The sequence below is a fragment of the Natrix helvetica genome (assembly GCF_964273705.1).
Source record: "Natrix helvetica genome assembly, chromosome: 4".
NCBI classification, from domain to species: Eukaryota; Metazoa; Chordata; class Lepidosauria; order Squamata; family Natricidae; genus Natrix; species Natrix helvetica.
Genome location: NC_138550.1, coordinates 99,888,087 through 99,907,714, shown reverse-complemented (window position 1 = coordinate 99,907,714; position 19,628 = coordinate 99,888,087). Strand labels below are relative to the sequence as shown.

Here is a 19,628-nt window from a genome sequence, read left to right as displayed (position 1 = left end):
CTCATATGTTCTTCCAGTACTATTCAGTCTCTGTTCTTAGTGACTTTGCTCTTAATGTGTTGTTACATTGTAGTTGGGGGTACACTTTAGATAGTTCTTGAGAGAACAGGTCATTTTATCATCTTGGCCTCTGATTCTCTAGTGCATTTTCTTAGCCTAGTGTCAGTTCTTTGAGCTTTTGTTTAGGGTCCCTAGGGCGTCAGAAGAAGTCAGCCCTTGCATTTGTTTTCAGTAGCTGAAGCCTATACTCTTATATAGTTCCACCAGCTGATTAACCTCTCTTTATGTTGACTTGATCCTTGCCTCCAACATACCTTCTCTCTCTTTCTGATTCTGATTTTGTGTATTGTTGTTTCTCTTGATTGTGTAATCAAGCATCTCCAGAATTTCTGTCATAGAATTCATCATAGAATAAGAGTTGGAAGGGAACTTGAAGGTGTTCTAGTCCAACCCCCTGCTTAGGCAGGAAACCCTATAGCATTTCAAAATGGTTATCCAACATCTTAAAAACTTCCAGTGCTGGGACATTCACAACTTCTGGAGACATGTTGTTCCACTGATTAATTGTTCTAACTGTCAGGAAATTTCTCCTTAGCTCTATGTTGCTTCTCTCCTTGATTTGTACTGTACACCAGTTCATTGGTAGTAGGGATTGCCATGAAGGATCTACTAGCATCTTCTAGCATGCTAACTGATGGTACTGTTCCAAAGAGTCTCAGTAATGAGTCTTGAGGGCTGACTATAGTTAATTTATCCATGGTCTTATGCCTTGTATCAGCTGCAGTGCTCTGTAATAGAAGGGATGGCAGTAACATTCCATCTTTAGGTGTTGGCTGCACATCCAGTTGTTCTTTGGGATTTCCTTGAGCCCAGGATGTAATATATAGTTGATCCAATTCAAGTTGTAACAGCAGTTGAAGTATTGGGTAACTAGCTGTTTATTGGTTAGCGTGGATGTAGGTCTTCTGTCCATTCATAGTTCCCTTATACATTTCATATGTCCCTACTCATTAGGTCTATTGTTGTAGTAGCATTCCATCAATTCCAAATCTTTTGCCTCATGCATGTATGACTTGTTCCAGTAGCCCACTTATCATCAGATTGTCCTGATTCCCCAATATCTAGCACAGACTTCGTTAATTCTGGTGATGTCTGAGCTGGTGTGACTCCCTTAGTTTGTACCCTTATATAAGGTAAACAGGTGAACCATTAGGAAATATTTGCCAAAGGAACTCTACTTGTAATGTAGGTACCAGCTGGGAGTCAAACTGTGGTCTCCCACATTAAAATGTGACACTTTAACCACTATGCTATCCAGCTACTATCTATAGTATTTCTCTCTGTTTCTCTGTCTCTCTTTCTACCTACATACACACACACACACCACATATGCATACGTACATTACATACACATATATAGTGTATATATTTGCACACTTATACATCAACCGAAACAGTAAGAAACAAGAAACAGTGAAGACAGAATGAGTGGAAAGACTAGCCAGAAACAGGAAAGAAAAATTATGTGCATGAAATAGAATAGGATGGAGATGAAACAAAATGAAATGATATTGGACAAAGGAGGAAAGAAAAAGATATAGATTATAGAATGCTTAATAGCCAATGCATTCTAGTAAATTCCATTGACTAGTATGACTTTTACTAACAGTGTATATGCTTCAAAAGATAAAAATGCTCTCAAGTCAAGTTTGATTCCTGCTAACTGCATAAACAAAGCCATAAAGTTTTCTTGACCGCAATACATTCACTACCGCCAACTCCCCAGGAATTTTCTAATGGTCTTCTATCCAAATACTAAACAGACAACTAATCTAGACAAAGTCAGCTAGAATGCTCACTTCAATCATTATGACAGGGGCGTCCAAACTTGGGAACTTTAAGACTTGTGGACTTCAACTCCCAGAATTCCCCAGCCAGCATGGCTGGCTGGGGAATTCTGGGAGTTGAAGTCCACAAGTCTTAAAGTTCCCAAGTTTGGACACCCCTGCATTATGAAATCTACAATACTCTAATCCAAATGAGAGTAAAATGAAAGGAAGCTAACTCCTCTTGCCTTTTACTGAAGTCAAAATCACTGCTTCTTCCTCACTAGGACTCCGAAGGGAAAAATAGAACGACAGAGGCAACTTTCTGACAGTAGGTACCTTGCATTTCTTCAGAGTCTTAAACTGTGCCCTCATCTAACTCCTTTCCCCTCTCATATTCCTTTCATGTAAATATATGACGAGCTATCAAGAAAAAAGGCAAAGAACATACTAAACAAATAGTGGCATTAAGCCTGCAGTATAAACTTCTGCAGTTACTTCAAAAAAAATTAATTACATAAAGATTAGCCTCATTAAATATGGAATATTTCCATGCTTGGGGTCTCATTAACACTTGGTATACATATAGCATTTCAAAAGTACCAGTAAGTATAACTTGTAAGAACATTACATGTAATTTCTGAAGATGACATTTATGTTTACAAATAGTTATTCTTTGTTCTATGTCTTTCAGATTTAATCTGAGCATTCCTAATAAAAATTACATACCAAGGTTATTCATTTGCTACATTTTAGTTACTGTTCAATAAATCCAGTATCTATAACCTGGGTTTTACCAGCTTTCAACTGAGAAGAACGCTACAAAAGTAATGCTGGAGTAAGGAGAGGCTGTTAAATGAAAAAATGATAAATACGTTCTCTTTCCAGTAAATTAAGCAATTTGGGCAACTGAAGTCAGAATTCTTATATAATCTGAAATATTAACAAAAAATAAACTTGACTAGCAATCAAGGCTCTAAGAGGGGGAGCTATTTAACCTTTTACTTCAGCTAATAGTAGTTCTGGAACTATGTTTAAAACATCAGTGGGTGATGGTGGTGGAAATGGGACAATTTCATTTATACCTGTAGGAGGTGAATGTATATTACTCTTGATCTCTTATTCCAAGAATTGATGTACAAACTTTGTGTGTGTGTGCAAATTACTCTTATATTGTCATAACAAGTTTTAGTGCAACTGTTTATAGAAGCATCTATGTTTTGGCAGGTGCTTCATGGAATGTATGCTACTAATATACTGAGTACTGAGAATTTCATTTGATACTTTTAAGAGTTCGCTATCATGATTATTGCTGCTATGAACACATAAAACTCTAAATTGCATTATGTTCCATAAGAATGGGTAGATAGCAGTGGGCATGTTAAGTTCATCACTTAAGCAATGTCATCTTGTGGAACCCAGGATATGTGCTTTCTCTGTTATGGTACCTGCCCTCTGGAAAACAATATTTCCTTAGATATGTAGGTGAATTCTACCATGATGCTGTCCAGGAAGTTATTAAAGACCTGGCTCTGGATCGGACCAAAATTTGAGCCCCCGTTGGATGGGTTATTGGTTATATGTTCTTTCTGGGCTCATACACCATTCTTTTGTATGTTTTGTAGTTTTGTATTTTTTAAAAATTATAAGCTTCCTTTGTTCATTGGTAGCTAAGGAGCAATATATTGTTTGAAATAAATAACTAAACATTCTTCAAATTTTCTTCAGTCTGATAATACATCTGTTCATGCAGATATTATCTGGCTATTGCACACCTCTAGAATGGTGAAGCTTGATTTGGGGAAACTGCACTATAAAGTAGCTGAAGGCATTACTATTTCATCTCACTTTAAAAAAAAATCAAATTCATTTGGCAAATTTAAGAGAAATATTGTGTGTGTGTGTGTGTACGTATACACACACAGAGACAAAATTTCCACAATCAGTTGGCTTTTTTACTGCTAAAGTTATGCTTCTCATGAAATGTGATCATGTTGCAATCATAGCAATATAGTTAAGATGTATTAGTAATACGAAAATATACAGAGTACTGCCAAGTTTTTCCCAAATGCAAATCTGTTACACATTTTTTTTAAAAGCTACTTAAATACATTAAACATAGAATTTCCCAGTTTAAGATAAATGTAGTTAATGCAGTTATTAAATACCTTAAGTAAGTTGTTCTCCCATTTGCTTGAGTAAACCAATGTGTCAGATTTGAAGGTGGTGCTTATTGCTTGAGTATAAGATGATTTTTTGTCTTTCTGTTTTGAATTCAAGAGGGAAAGTGCAATCTTTGTTGGCAAACCAAGCGGGTTGGAATTGTTGGGACTGATAGACCAGGAAGAATAAGCTGAAGACTGTTGGTCATGTTGTAATAGATGTACTGGTTTCCTTTTTAACAAGTAACACCATGTAAAGTTTGTTGCTGTCTTTAGGCTTGGAAAAGATAATCTCTGTGTAACGCCTGTATTTACAGTAGAAAAATTAGTTCCAGAATTTGCTTGGCTGTGGATATCGGGTTTCTTGTTTTCATTAAATTCTGGGGACATCCTTTCTTGACAGTCACCTAGAATTTTTAGAAACGAAGGAGTGTTCTGCGGAACAGACTGATGAGGCCTTCTGCCTGCAAAGTCTGTGGTTCCAGAAGCTGGTAGACTATCTTGTTCTAAGGAGTCTTTTACAAATGAATAACTTTTAGACTGAGCAGATTCAGGCGAATCAGACAACAAGGCATCTGATGAATTATTGGCTCCACCGCTTTCATCATCCGGATCCAATGGGAAACTTTCGAGGGGCTCAGTAGTACAACTCTGTCGTACTAAAAGTGGCTTCTTTTGCTTATTAAGTTCATTTGGTTTAATGTTCAATGGATGCAGTGATACAGCACCTGTGATAGAAACAGCTCCACTTTCATCTTTAACACGTTTCTGATGTTTTTCCATGGCAATGTCTAAACTATTGGCTGGGGAAAGCATGCGTTTACTTGAAGCTGTGGCTTCCTGTTGAAGGAAAAGTCCACCAACCGGCACTTTCTGAATCAGATTTAAAGATCCTAATGAAATTGGCATCTTGCCTTCCGTCTCATAAACTAAGTTTTCAAACAAAGATATTGGCTGGGAACACGGCAAACACCTCACGTTGTTTTTGTGGGACTTTGGCATCGAAGCCTGGTCTTTTGCTACTGTCACTGATGTAGTATTTAGTATGCAAAGAGGCTGGCTTACTTGATCCTGGGTAACTAGAATTTGAGGAATGGGTGCAACAGAAGCTAAGCCATAGGATGGAATATTACTGTGAATACGTACAGGAACAAAAAAAGGTTCTGCCTGATAAACTGAACTGCTGTTGTTATTAGGAACAGTTTGTGCTACATATGGCTTGGCCATGTTATTATTTAACTTACTAAATATTTCTAATGAAGGCTCAGTTTGATCCATGCCAGCTATTTCCAGACGACCTGAAGGATATTGCTGTTCTACTTGCAAGGTTTTAATATGAAGTTGATATTTAGGTGCAAAATAATCCCCTTGCTTACAGTGCTGGTTAACATTTTTTTGACTTGCTGATCCTTTAACAGATGCTTGGGAATTACGACTCAGTGAGGACTGCTGATCATGGTGATTTAGACTCGATCCTACAGACTGTTGAGTGGAGGGAAAGTTAAGAAAGTTGTTGCTCTTTACTGATTCCTGCAAAGCCTTGATATAATTTTGTGGGTGCTGGGAACCTGAAAAAATGTCCTCCAAAGGTGTCTCAGAACTTTGCAACTTTTGAAAAGACTCTGCTGAAGTATCTGCTTGAAGAGCTGTTTGCAAGGAAGTCTGGGATACACTGTCAGGCAGATTCTTTTCTGGAGCAATATTTAAAGAGATCTGTCTTACAAGAGGTCCCCTCCTCCTTTCTAAAAGAGGTACATGTCCAGGGCCACCACTACTGGCATTCAATTTGGAAGAGGAGATCTCTTTAAGTGAGGCAGGTTTCGATGCAGTCACACTTCCGTAATCAAAGCTCTTGCTCCTAGAGTCAAATACTTCCATGGAAGGCTGGGTACAATTAATTTGTTCAGAAGCAGCACGTCGCATTTCTCTGTAATGAGGACCAGGCACACTGAGTGTGTTTGAACAGGGAGGAATTTTGATAAATTCCACTGATTTATTAACAGGATCTGCTCTGGAAGCATTCTCATTCTTAGTGAGTTCATCTCTATCAAAAGATGCCGAGAAGCTAGATGCACGTGATAAACTACTTTCCCGACTGAAACTTCTAGAAAGTGTAGATTCAAAGCTTGAATCAGCAGATGACTGCTCAATTTCAGCCAAACGAATTCTTTTCTTTTTGGGAGGAAGTTTTTCGGTGGGTAGCTTTGATAGTGTTTCACTTCGTTGAGGCCAGTTGAATTTTTCTGTTTTGTCAAGATCACTGCATTGGCATTCCTGGTCTCTATCTGGCTCTTCTGTAACCAGTATTTCAGGAACTTGTATGTTATGTTGGCGAACAAGTCTTAGTGGCTGTACTGTTGCATTCTTTTCATTAGGAGAAACTCTACATTCATGATGAATTTGATGCCGTGTTGCTTCGGCTGCCTGAAGACTTTGGGAAGCACTTAAGCGTGGATGCTTCTCTTCTTTAATTGCATTATTCAAGGAATGGAACTTCTCAGGCTTGTTAGCTGGGAAAGAAATAGGTGATATTCTTTCGAAAGAATCTGCTTTTTCAAATGAACTAGGTCGGCTTAGGGAATTTGTGTGCTGAATCACAGAAATTCCAGCACCTTGCCTTTTCAGCTCATTTTTTTCATGCACAATTGGAACACTGTGACTCTTCCCATGCAGCAACATTTTTGGCTCTGTGGCTTGCTCTGTGATTTGAGTCTCTGTCTCATCATGTGCCAGTCTCTGGACTGAAGTGTTGTATGAATCCAGGAGAGCAGCTTGTTTAGAGACAGTGTCTCCTGGTTTATTTTGGCTCTCTACTTCTGCAATATTCTTTGACAGGCTACTGGTATCATTTGTTGGTGTTTCATCATCCTCATCGCCAACACTTTTCATTTTCCTCCTTTTTCTTATCTGAGGTGTCTGCTCCCACACTCCAGTTGACGTTGCTACTCGGTAATGAAGGACTTGTGGTTGTGTACTGTTCGCAATAGTTTTATGTTCAGAATCTCGAATAGCTGCCTTGGTTTTTGGTCCATGCAACTCTGAACAATAAAACTTTTTATGGTTCTCAAAATTCTCCAGTTTTCTATATCTATTTCTGCAAGTCTCACACTCAAACATTATTCCTCGGCCTTGATGTGATTTTTTATTTTTTTCCAAATTTGAGCCTTGTACAAATGACTTGCTTCTTGCCATTAAGAATTCATTTGATACACTGCATCCGTAAGTTTCATCTACAGATCGTGCCGGTCCAAATGTGTGCCCTTCACTGGATGACGAATCTTCTATTGCTGTTTGACGAACAAGTGTGCGAGTGTGCCCAGTCTGGAGCTGTGGAGGGGAAGGTCCTGGCACAAAGACATCATCATACAAAGAGGCAATTTTATCATCAAAAGACTGACTTCCACGTAGTGGATGTGGAGGAGGGATTACATTGGTAGGTATAGCTGAATAACTGGTAGTAGGCATAGAATTACTTCTGGTTATGGGTAAACAGTCAAGGGTTGGTACAGACAAGAGAAAAACTTGCTTTGACTTTTCAGTAGGCGTAAAAGGAGACTTTGGTATATCAGAACTTGAGCTTGTTCTTCTCCCCATTGGTTTTAGGTCAAACTGGAAGGAGTCTTTAAAAATATAGGATTTGGGAGAATCAATACTGCCTCTTCTAGAAAGGGATGTTCTACGTGGTTTCACACTGTCCAATTGCTTGTCATCTACTACTGCCTCATTATCAGATATTAATTTTGAAATGCGTTCTTCAAGGGTTTTTGTGGCCAAAGGTGGTCTCATTTGACCTGATGAAAGAAAAGACTTATCAGGACAAGTAGTCTGTGCAGGAGCAACCATTGTGGTGCTCATTCGTGGCCCACAAATTTTACTTAAGTCTTTTTCAGTTGTGGGGGGTCCTTTCAGAAATGGAGCTGGTGGACTCATGGTCTGGTCTGCACTTTCTGAACGTGAGAAATAGCCTGAATCAGTGCTACCTAAGCTTCTAGGGCTCAGGAGACATTTTCCTTGTTCTTGAGAACAATCTGTTGCCTGTTGTCTTTGTAACTGTGCGTGTATTGTTGTCCCTATAGGGGTTCCGGGCTGTTCCTCAGAAACATCTGTTTGTTTTTTCTGATATTTGTTTGTATCAAAATCTTTTATCAAGTCACTGTAAGGTATATCTGATTTCACGTTTGTGACTGTAGAGCTGGGGACTGTTCCTTTGAGCCCATCATGTTGTGAAGGAGACATATTTATAGGGTAAACAATGACCTTAGGTAAAGCTGTTCTTGCTTGAATAGTTGACTCCTGAAGTGAGGAATTGCCTACCGTATACTCTGAGTTGCTTAGTGAGATGGGATTACCTTTGCGTAAGGGTTCGGAATTAGAAGGGATTTTCACTACATGAGTTGGTTCCAGTTCTAATGATCCTTGATCATCTTGCCTCTCATCCGCCGTACCTTCATCATCACTGTCACCACTTTCTTCTACATCCGAATGAATGCTAAGTGCTTTATCAGATTCATGGGAGAGAAACATCCCGGAAGAGTCTGGCTGGACGACACGTCCAACTTTGATAGCATGGGCGTGGGATTTCTTGTGCTTGTACAAATTGCTTTTAGTTTTAAAAGAAAATCCACAGGTCTCACAAGGATACGGACGTTCTCCTGTGTGGGAGCGGATGTGCTTTAGGAGAACACTGGGCTTAGCACACGCCCTGTTACAATACTCACAGACATATTTTCCCATTTTTTTAGGCTTCTGGACTTTAAGGAGGTTACATATTTGTTCTGCGCCAGGATTGACAACGGAGGCTATCTGGGCTGAATTGTACAAGGGAGCTATGGGTATCTGGGCAGTAGAGCTGGGTAGTAGAGCTGGATTAATTGACAAAGGAGGTGACTTTGCTACTAAGTGATTTTGACAAAAAGCCTGAGAAACAGACGACTGGGAGGTTACCGAAGACGTTACTGCTGTGCTGTATATATGTTGGAGTTTGAGATTTTCCTGATTCTGTTGATGTACCACAGAACTAGTGAAATTTGGGCATGCAGTTACTTGCTGACTGTGTTGTCCAGCTTTTGCGGGAACTTGTTCTTTTGAGTGAGCCGCTGAGTGCATCTGTGCTTGTGAAGTCTTCCCTGATGTTGTTACATGCACAGTCTGTGGAGTGCAAGGATAAAACTGAGATGCAGCTACATTTTTTTGCTGTAATGAAGCCTCATGACTTTGGGCACTCCGTGTATTGGATGCAAGAGAGGAAGAGGTGTTAACAGTTCTGTTTGGTCTCAGTTTATCAATCTGCATTCCACTAGAAGGGCACTCGTGTGCTAAAGTGTTCAGTTCAGGCTCCATTGCTTTCAGTAAGACATCAAATGCAGTATTGGTACAGGAGGACAAGTTATTACAATCAACAAAACTAATACATTCATTGTTATCTATCTTTGATATACTTGAACAGCTAGTGGAACCTTTCTTCACTGGTAAATGTAGTTGAGTTGAACTGTATTCTTTTACTGACCATTTATTTAAGTCCAAGGACTGAGGTAACAGAGATGGTTTTGTGTGTAGTATAGTCTCTGCTGTAGATATTTTAATAGCTACCTCGCTATTAAATGTCCCCACATTTTGTTTATTTTGTTTCCCATTTTGTGAAGCCAAACTAGGAGATTCTTTTAATAGTTCTGAAGTATCAGGAAGTATTTTAGAAGATGCTGAATGGTCTTCTACTTTTTCTTTAGATTTTGCCTGAGCTGGAGTTCTCAAAGGTGATTTGGGTATTTTTGTCTGATGATTCTCAGCTACAATCTTTTTTCGCTTCACACCTTTAACTGTGTCTGTGCTCCCTCTTGTAATAGCCTTGGAGGTGTCTGCCCAAACACAAAGAAATAAAATCACATCATGAAATGAGCAGTTTAATTTACAAAGCAGTTTCAACTCACACAATGCTCAGTTCTTTTTAATCCATGCTTTTTAGAATGGGCAACTACTAAGCTACTACCGTAATTTAAAAAACTCATAGTAACTCATCCAGATTTACCTGAACCTGCTTCAGCAGAATCAGTCCAACATAAAACTTCAAGAATTTGGACAATTCCAGAGTCTCCACTTTCTTATAGTCTGTTTGAATTCTACAAAATATTACTTACACTTTTTTTTTATATGAGACTAAACAAAGACAAGAAATGTATCAATACCTATTATTCCACTTCCATCATTTACTATTCCATTACAACCTACTTGCATAACTGATTAACAAGCAAATAAATAAAAATAGTCTAAGTGTTTATGCACAGTTAACTATGGTCCACTATAATTTTATGATTTGGAGGGAACAGTTTAAAAATGCAAACTCTCTGGATACTGGATTTAATATGAATATGATTAAAATGAAGTTTGACTCAAGCATATTCCATAATATGTTCTGTATTTATTTATAAAACTCTGGGTGGCTCAAATGCAAAACAATAAAAACAGCATAAATACAATAAAGCACACATACACACATATATAAAACAAACTTTGAATACAAAATACAAAAGCTGAGGCACCCTCTGTCAACAACATTGTCCTGTACTGGGTTCCACTAAACCCTCACTCCTAATCCCTATGGGATAACACAGGATTTTACAGACTTCCAGAAGGGCAACATACTCAGTGTCACCAGATTTATAGGATGGGGGGGTGGGGGGTGTTCCAGAGGGAAGGCACAACAACATTCTTGAATCTTACAATGGCATTGTTTCACAAAAGACGTAAGCCCACAAGTAACATGTACCATGAATAGCTTTAAAGGAGAAAGACAACACTTTGAATTGTACTCAGAAACATGCTAGAACCAATCAGCTCTTGCTGTAGTGCAGTGGTTCCCAACCTTTTTTTGGCCATGCCCCACCTAAGCATCTCTAAAATCCTGATGCCCCCCCCCCAGGGATGGGTTCTGGCAGGCACTACCGCTGGTTTGCTCGTGTGTGTGCTGCACACGCGTGTGCATTTGGTGCACACTGCGCACACATGCGCAGTGCAACAAAAATTGTACTGCACAGAAGCAAAAAACAAGATGGCAGCACCTACAGCGCTGCCCAGAGAACCAGTTCAGGGGCGTGGCAGACCTGGGTCCCTGCCGGTTCCAGTGACCCAGGCTGCCAAACCACTGTTGTTTTGGCCAAACTGGTCCAAACCAGTAGGAAGCCACCACTGCCCCTGTGACATATAATTTTTACTTTACTCAAAAGGTGAACTCTACTCCACGGAGGAAACCTAAAAGGCCATTAACTTGGTTTAAACAAAGTTCAAATTGCCCCCATTAAAAATCAAATTTCCTCCCTGTGGGGCATGGGCCCCACGTTGAGAACCTCTGCTGTAGAGGTATTAGATTGGCAAATCTTGGTGTACCCAACACTGTGTGATGCTGCATTCTGAAAGCACTGAAGCTTCCAAATGCTTTTCAAGACAGTCCTATGTACAGCATATTGCAGTACAGTAATACGGACAAGAAATGATTCAGGCATCAGGACCTCTCAATCTACGAATTGGTGCAATTGATGTGCATGAAGATTTGTGCAAGGTCATCCTAGCTACATCTATCGCTTATTCCTCAAGCAGGAGTTGTTAATCCCAGATTACACAACAATTCCGTCTGGTAGGATGCTTCTCCATCCAGAGTTATAGATGGAAGACTTCAGAATCAGAAGGTCTCAAAACCCAGAGACATCAAGAACATTCTGTCTTGCTAGGTTTCAGCTGCTACCTGTTCCTCCCAATCCAGCATCAAGGTACTGGGTGAGCACCTCTACAGCATCAGTTGCACAGCCTACAGCAGAAATGTACAACTGGGTATCATCCATATATTGATGATATCTTACCCCAGTGGTTTCACGTAGATGTTAAACAGGAGTTAAACAGGAATAGAGAGAGTTGAACCCTGAAGTTCAACAAAGCAGAGGCCTAGGGTTAGATCTTTCTTCCATTCCAAATACTAATGTCCCTCAAGGTAAGAGGATAACCACACAACAAAACTCCCACTCCCAATCCTGTTAAGCCAATCCAGAAGGATATTGAATGCTGATACAGAAGAATGAGGACAGATGCCCCACTCCCATCCCATGCCTCCACAAGTCATTCATAAGCATGACCAATGCTGTTTTGATGCTTAAGCCTAGCCTGAAAATACACTATATTGCCAAAAGTATTCGCTCACAACTGCTTCTGATTATGTGGATGGGGGAGCGAATACTTTTGGCAATATAGTGTAGATTGAAAAAGATCCAGATGATCCACTTCATCCAAGGCCCTTTGCAGCTGGGAACTAAGGACCCTCTCAACAATCTTCCCCCAAAAGGAAAGGCTTGGAGACTGGCAAGAAGCATTCACCACAAGTTGCATTCAATAAGTAACCTCCCAGGAGGTCTTAACCAACCAGAAGAGATACAGATATCCAAACTCATGGTCCCAAGACTCTCTCCACTTCCTCAGGACTCAAAGGTTAGAATTCTTTCCAGATAACTGAGATTGCACCTCAGTTCAATTCCCTATGACTTGCCCAGGCAGAATCCAACTCCAAGCAGATGAGTGACTTTATACAACAGATGTTTAAGAATAGTCTTCACAACAGCCCTGGAGACATTCCTCCACCTGATCCTTACCAAGGAGGGATCAGATTGCAGGAAGCCTGGTTGCAAAACAATTATCTGCAGATGCAATAAGAGCAGAGAAATAAGTCCATTTTCCAAACTGCCAAATTGCAAGCAGCTGGCAGGCAGCAGAAGTAGCTGGAGTACTGCATTACAAGGATATGCCACCACAGCTCTTGGTTACATCTTTACAATGTAACCAATAAAGTAGTCCCAGGCCACTTTGAGTCCAAAATCCAAAAAGTGAAGCAAAAGATAGTCAAAATGACTGAATAGCAGCCAACTTCAGATAATACCTAAATTATCTGTTGATTGCTGTTGTTGTTCAGTCACTAACTTGTGTCCGAATCTTTGTGCCACCATGAAAAATAACATGCCAGATCCTCCTGTCCCCTCCACTATCTCCCTAAATCTGCCCCAACTAATCCCACTGTATTGATGACATTATCTCATCTTCTGCCGTCCCCCTTCTCCTTTTGCCTTCAATCTTTCCCAAAATCAGGGTCTTTTCTAATGAGTCCTTTCTTCTCATTTGGTGGCCAAAATATTTGAGCTTCAGCTTCAGTATCTGTTCTTCCAAAGGACAACCAGGGTTAACTTCCTTTAGGATTTAATCTGTAATTTGATCTCCTTGCAACTAAAGAAGTCTCAAGGTCTCATCCAACACAAATTATCTGTAACTGTAGATAATTACTTGTATGAATTATCTATAACTATAGATAATAAGTTCTTCTAATTTGCAAGGATAGAAAAGAGGAGTAACATCTGTTGCCCATGCAGTTCTGTAATATCTTCATTCAAGGAACTGCTGCATGAATTATTCTGTAGAAGGGATGAAAGAGTTGTGACCTCTACAGGTTGCTTTTGTGGAGTACTACAAACCAGATTAATACTTGGCTATAATCAACAAGAACCTCTGATTCCAGGCTATTTTCAACACTGGATTATGGTTTTGATCACATTATTTTATTTTACCAACTTCCAACTGATGTCTAATTCTCAGCAAGTTGTTGGCTTTTCTGGTTAAACTGAGTATTTCATAACCATGAAAAGCATCACAAAACATGCTATAATCATTTGAAAGTATAGTCAGTATCTTTAAGAGAATTCTGTATTTGGCAAAAAAAGCATCCAATGTTTCCTACATAATAAAGATAGAATAGCATTAAAAGTAGAACTAAATCAAAACACACAGTGTGCTTCCTTCTTTATTGTCAAAACAATCCCTGCTCTGATAGTTCTGGCAGTTATACATTATTTCAGCACTGAAACATTTTTTAAAAACATGCAATTACAAATGCTACTGTGCTTTGAAATTCTGCATCAGAAATGAATTTTCTAGTCAGTTACTGAATCAGAATTGAGTGTTTTATATTGTACAGTACAAAGACTTAATAAGATGCAGACTTTAAGGTCCTTTCAGACCCATAACAAATAGATCAGGATAGACTGATCCTTATGGTCTATTCTGAAATCTGTCACTGATGTTCCCAATTTCTTTCCCTCAAAATAACTTCTAGCGCTTCAAGCATGGCAAGTACTATCTTACAGGAAGTAAAGCTGTATTTTAATGAATTCATAATATACACATTATATATGTATTGTATATACATATATGTGCCGCAGGGGTGGGATTCTACCGGTTTGGCCCAATTTGGGCAAACAGGTAGCTCAGAAGATCAGCGGTGAGCGAACCGGCTCGCTCCTACCTTCAAGTGGGCCCGCCTGCCCACCCCCGGTTATACTTACCTTTATTTCCCTGTTTTTTAGCCCAGCTGATCAGCGCGGCAGAGCGGATTGCTGCACCTCAGCTGTTTTCCTGTGAACTATGCACGCGGACACAGTGCGTGTCAAACATGTCAGGAGCATGCGTGCGGAAGCGAGTGCATGCGCGCGAAGCGTGCACTCAGTGAACCGGTTGTTAAACCAGTAGGATGCCACCCTTGATGTGAAGCCATGAAGAAAATAAAGTAATAGCTTAAAAGAGTATGCGCAATGAATGATGATATAATTTGATAATTATTTTCTGGAGTATCATGGAGCATTAATCTTTCCTTTGGGAAAAAATGTTCTTCATATTAGTACAATTCAAGCTTTTTATTGCTTTATTGTAAGGATTTAGTTTGTGCTTTTTCTTCATTAAAATCATTCCAAAATCAAACTAAACTTTTTTTCATATCAGAACTACAGTCTTTATATTATGAGGCTGATGGGCAAGAATAAGAAGGAACATGATTTTACCTTTTTTAGAATCTTCTGTTTCATTTAGTTCTTTCTGTGCTTCTTCAATTTTATCTAAAAGAAAAAAATATCAAAAATTTTAAAAAGCAAAACTTATTTTAAAGTATTACACTTTCTTAGCTAAGATGTTGAATAACCAATTTGTAAAAGATTCTTGATATTACTGAGTAGCTTACACATACATAATGAAAATATTTCCCATAAAACCACATAAAAACAATATAATTCTCGAAGCAATATCTTTTTTTGCAATCTGAAAAGTAAGCATCATAGCCACTCATTTGCATTGGTCAACTTTCTTAAGCTTCCAACAAAACACAAAACAATGAAAATGCAGGATATTACTTTTATAAATAAAACTCTCAGAAAGAGAAAGACCATTGGTTTACCTGAAGGGTCCTTTTCTGTGCACTGCGGGAGAGTCCAAGCAATGGGTTAAATCAGTCTGGTTGCCCTGGGACTGAGGAATCTTTTTCCTTGGCCACACTTCCTGGTGTTGCTTGGCGCCAGAATTTTGAGTAGGTCTGGAACCGTGAAGACTGGAAGCGTGCAGACACATTGAAGGTAAGTCCAAGTTGACACGATGGTCACGAATCCCTGGACGGAGAAGCCAGGGTGGGTTGGACTCTCCCGCGGTGCACAGAAACAGGTAAACCAATTGTCTTTTTTCTGTGCACCACTCGGAGAGTCCAAGCAATGGGACATACCCAAGTTATGTGCCACTAGGGTGGGCAGAAAGGCAGTCACGGGATTCGGTCATGGAAACAACCACCTGGCGAACCCTCCTGCCAAAGGAAGCTTCGGCTGAAGCATACATGTCCAGTTTATAGTTCTTGACAAGGGGCGATGGAGAAGACCAGGTAGCCACCCTGCAGATGTCGTCGATGGGGGCCTGGGTGGCCCAGGCTGCTGTAGTGGCTGCGCTTCACGTGGAATGAGTCTGCCCTGGTCTGGTATTCGTAAGCAGCTGCAATGCATGCTCTCAGCCACCTACCAACAGTGGAGGGTGACATCTTCTTGCCCAAGAAGCCAGGCTGGAACGACACGAAGAGGGCCTCTGACCTGCGGAAGTCTGCAGTGCGTCTGATGTATATCCGCAGCGCCCGTCTGACATCCAACTTGTGTCAGATACGTTCCCTTGTGTGAGAGGGACGCGGGCAAAAGTCAGGAAGAATGACCTATTGCGCCGTGGAACCAGGTGTTAACCTTCGGGATGAAGGCTGGATCCAGATGCAGCACGACCCTGCCAGGATGTATGATACAAAGGTCTTGCCGAATGGACAGGGCTGCCAGCTATGATATACATCTTGCAGATGTTATTGCTATTAGAAAGGCAGTTTTTAAGGTGAGGTTGTGAAGAGATGCTGTGCGCAGAGGCTCAAAGGGTGGTTAGGTAAGGGCCTGTAGAACTATCGATAGCTGCCAGGTGGGGTAATGGTGTACCGTCGGCGGGCGTAGGTTGGAAGCGCCTTTGAGGAAACAGCGAACCCTGGGGACCTTGTTGAGAGGCAGGGTCGAATCGCCGGACCAGACGGTAGATAGTTCCGCCACCTGTCGATGAAGAGTGTTCGGGGCGAGATCTTTGTCTAGGCCCCCTTGAAGAAAGTCCAATACCCAGGAAACAGGTGCGGTGACTGGGTCAAGGTGGCCTGCATATGGGCGGAGAGTTCGGGTTCCTGAACTTACCTGGGGTCCTCCCCAGTGGTAATCCCCGCAGGAGGGATATCCTGCTGGGTGGGGTTGAAATCGGTGAACCCACCCTGGGTGTGGTCCTCGGGGGGGGGTCCTGGCTCCGAAGCCCAAGAGGGGGCTCGGGAGCCCGGTTCTGCCAGCGACCTATCAGGGAAGAGGTCCTGAGATTCCACCTCCTCATGAATAACTGATAGGCGGTCCCTCCTCAGGAGCTGAGAGATGGCTGCTCCTCAGGAGCTGAGAGATGGCTGGCTCCACAGGAGAGGTAGGCTGAGGGGCTTCCTTCGCTATCTGGCATTGGGTCTTTTCTAACTGTTTATCAAGGCCCCGCTTTCGCCTCTCAGCGTCCTTGGTCGCTGCCATGGAGGGTGCCTTGTAGGGATGGCTGTCCTGACTGGCTACCCTGCCCTTCCTTGCCCCTTTTCCCCTGCCTGCGGAGGATCCCTTACTAGGGGCCTGAGATAGGCCTGGTCTACTGTCAGAAGAATCAGATGTGCCAGGGTGCTCCATGGCTTGGTGACAGGACAGTAGATGAGAAGGTGGGAGACAGGAGTGCTGGAGACTCTGATGGCTATTGCTGGAACAAAACAATTAGGAGCAGTAATGAGCAAAAGGACACAAAAAAAATAAATACAAAAAAAATTAAGGAGCACTTAAAGGTGTGCAAAAAAATCCAGCCACTTAGATATGGAGGCGAGAAAAGACCTGCAACCGAGGCTGCAAGGCCTGGCAGAAAGGCAGGGAGGAGCAGGCAGAGAAAAAAGAAAAAAGGGGCCCTTTAACCATTAAAAACGGTCCTCCCTGTGCCGGTGTATGACCAGCAAGTGGCCAAAACACCAGCGCCGCTTAGGGTATGCTGTGGGTGGCAGTGACCCAGTCGGAGACCCGGACAGGGCCAGCTAGCCACCCTGCGGCTTTCTGCTGTAACGTGGCTGAGCGGAATAGCCCCTGAGGAAAAGGGTGCAAATTTTTTGGCCCTCCAAAATGGCCACCGCTCTGGTGTGGGGATGAATGGGAGGCAAGATGGCGGCTGTGCTGTTTAAAAGCGGCCACTCATCCCTCCGCGGTGGGCTGCGCCCTGCAAGGGTGAAAAAACAGCTGGGGAAGGCTAAAGGAGCCGCCGGTAGCCACCAGAAGCCTCGCCGCCCTTTGCTGTGTTATTTGAGCTAGCAGCGGCTCCCCAATGCCATCTTGAGTGCAGCACGGCAAACGGAGCACCCACCACCACCACGCCTACCTCTGAGTCTCTTAGACCAGTGGTGGGCAACCTTTTTTTTCAACTGAGCCAAATCTCGCCAAAACCACGATTGAAATTTATTTTGAGAGCCACATTTTTAAAACCAAAAATACATAGGATGGTACATTGTTTTTAGTTTCAATAAACTCTGGCATTTGAAGCACACAAGTCTTAAAGCTGTCAAGTTACAAGATCCTTGCATCCCTAACCCTTTAGGAAAAAAACCCCAAGGGGTCTTCAAACCTGACAGCTTTAAGACTTGTGGACTTCAACTCCCAGAATTCCTCCTCCAGTCATGTTGGCTCAGGAACTCTGGCATTGAAGCATGCAAGTCTTAAAGTTGTCAAGTTGCAAGACCCTTGCACCCCTAACCCTTTAGAAAAAAAACCCAGGGGTCTTCAAACCTGACAGCTTTAAGACTTGTGGACTTCAACTCCCAGAATTCCTCCTCCAGTCATGTTGGCTCAGGAACTCTGGCATTGAAGCATGCAAGTCTTAAAGCTGTCAAGTTGCAAGACCCTTGCACCCCTAACCCTTTAGAAAAAAAACCCAGGGTCTTCAAACCTGACAGCTTGAAGACCTGTGGACTTCAACTCCCAGAATTCTGAGAATTGAAGTCCACCAAAGGCATCAATCATATTAGCCCAGGGATCTGCAAAATTGGCTCTTATGACTGGTGGACTTCAACTCCCAGAATTCTGAGAGTTGAAGTCCACCAAGGGCATCAATCATATTAGCCCAGGGATCTGCAAAATTGGCTCTTAAGACTGGTGGACTTCAACTCCCAGAATTCTGAGAATTGAAGTCCACCAGTCTTAAAACAGCCAACTTTGCAGACCTCTGTGTTAGCCCAAAGCCTGGCGCTGGGCGGGCCTTGCTCCCCCATTGGTGGAGCCCCAAGAAGCGAGGAGGGAGAAAAAGAGACGGAGGCCAAGGAGCTTCCCCCCCGCCCCCTCCCAGCAAAAATCTAACCGGGGAGCCGGGCGGGCAGTAGCAAATTAGCCGATCACGCCGCGTGGGCAGTAGCAAATTAACCGATCACGCGGCGTGATCAGCTAATTTGCTACTGCCCGCCCGGCTCCCCGGTTAGATTTTTGCTGGGAGGGGGCGGGGGGAAGCTCCTTAGCCTCCGTTTCTTTTTCTGCCTCCTCGCTTCTCGTCCCCGCCCGACTTCAGGATCCTCCCTAATCATTGTGGGTTGAAAAGAAAAAAGGGAAAGGGGCGCTTGTTTTGAAGTGCCCGAGAGGAGGGAGGGGAGCGGGCGCCCGGCACACAGAAGAGCCGCATTAAAGTGTGTAAAGAGCCGCATGTGGCTCACGAGCCGCGGCTTGCCGACCACTGTCTTAGACGATTCAACAATGATGTAGAATGGAAAGAAAAAGTTTTGGTAGGAGAAGTTAAAGGGAAGTAAAAAAGGAAAAAGATACAGGTAGAAATTGGAGAGTCCAAGCCTAGGTAAAAATTCAGCTGGAGCTCGCAAAAACAGTCCTGAATCGGGCGGACTGAGGAAAAATTCTGGGGCCAAGCAACACCAGGAGGCGTGGCCAAGGAAAAAGATTCCTCAGTCCCAGGGCAACCAGACTGATTTAACCCGTTGCTTGGAGTCTCCAAGCGGTGCACAGGAAAACATACAGAAGCAAAATTATAACACAGTAACTCATGAATGCTAATGTTTAATCTGTATAGTGAAAAGAATTAAAAACAGCAAGAAACGTTATCTACTAGGCATGTCTACTACTAATTCTTACTAAGGCTGCCTATTCTTCCTTGAATGAGATAGCTTGGCATGTCAAAAATGTTCTCATCCCTCATCTAAATTAACATGAGAGTTATATTAAAGTCTTTTCTCCTT

At 42.0% G+C, this 19,628-nt stretch overlaps 1 protein-coding gene across 8 annotated transcripts in view; it reads right to left on the bottom strand.

The window, feature by feature from the left end:
* HIVEP1 (HIVEP zinc finger 1) overlaps positions 1-19,628 on the bottom strand; it is an 87,965-nt gene that overhangs the window by 24,810 nt on the left and 43,527 nt on the right. For all 8 annotated transcript variants that reach the window (XM_081950111.1, XM_081950118.1, XM_081950112.1 and 5 more), the window contains 2 exons: positions 14,848-14,901; positions 3,995-9,843 (listed from right to left, as the gene is read on the bottom strand). In XM_081950111.1, coding sequence (XP_081806237.1) covers positions 3,995-9,843; positions 14,848-14,901 — 5,903 coding nt within the window. The remainder of the gene's footprint in view (positions 1-3,994; positions 9,844-14,847; positions 14,902-19,628) is intronic.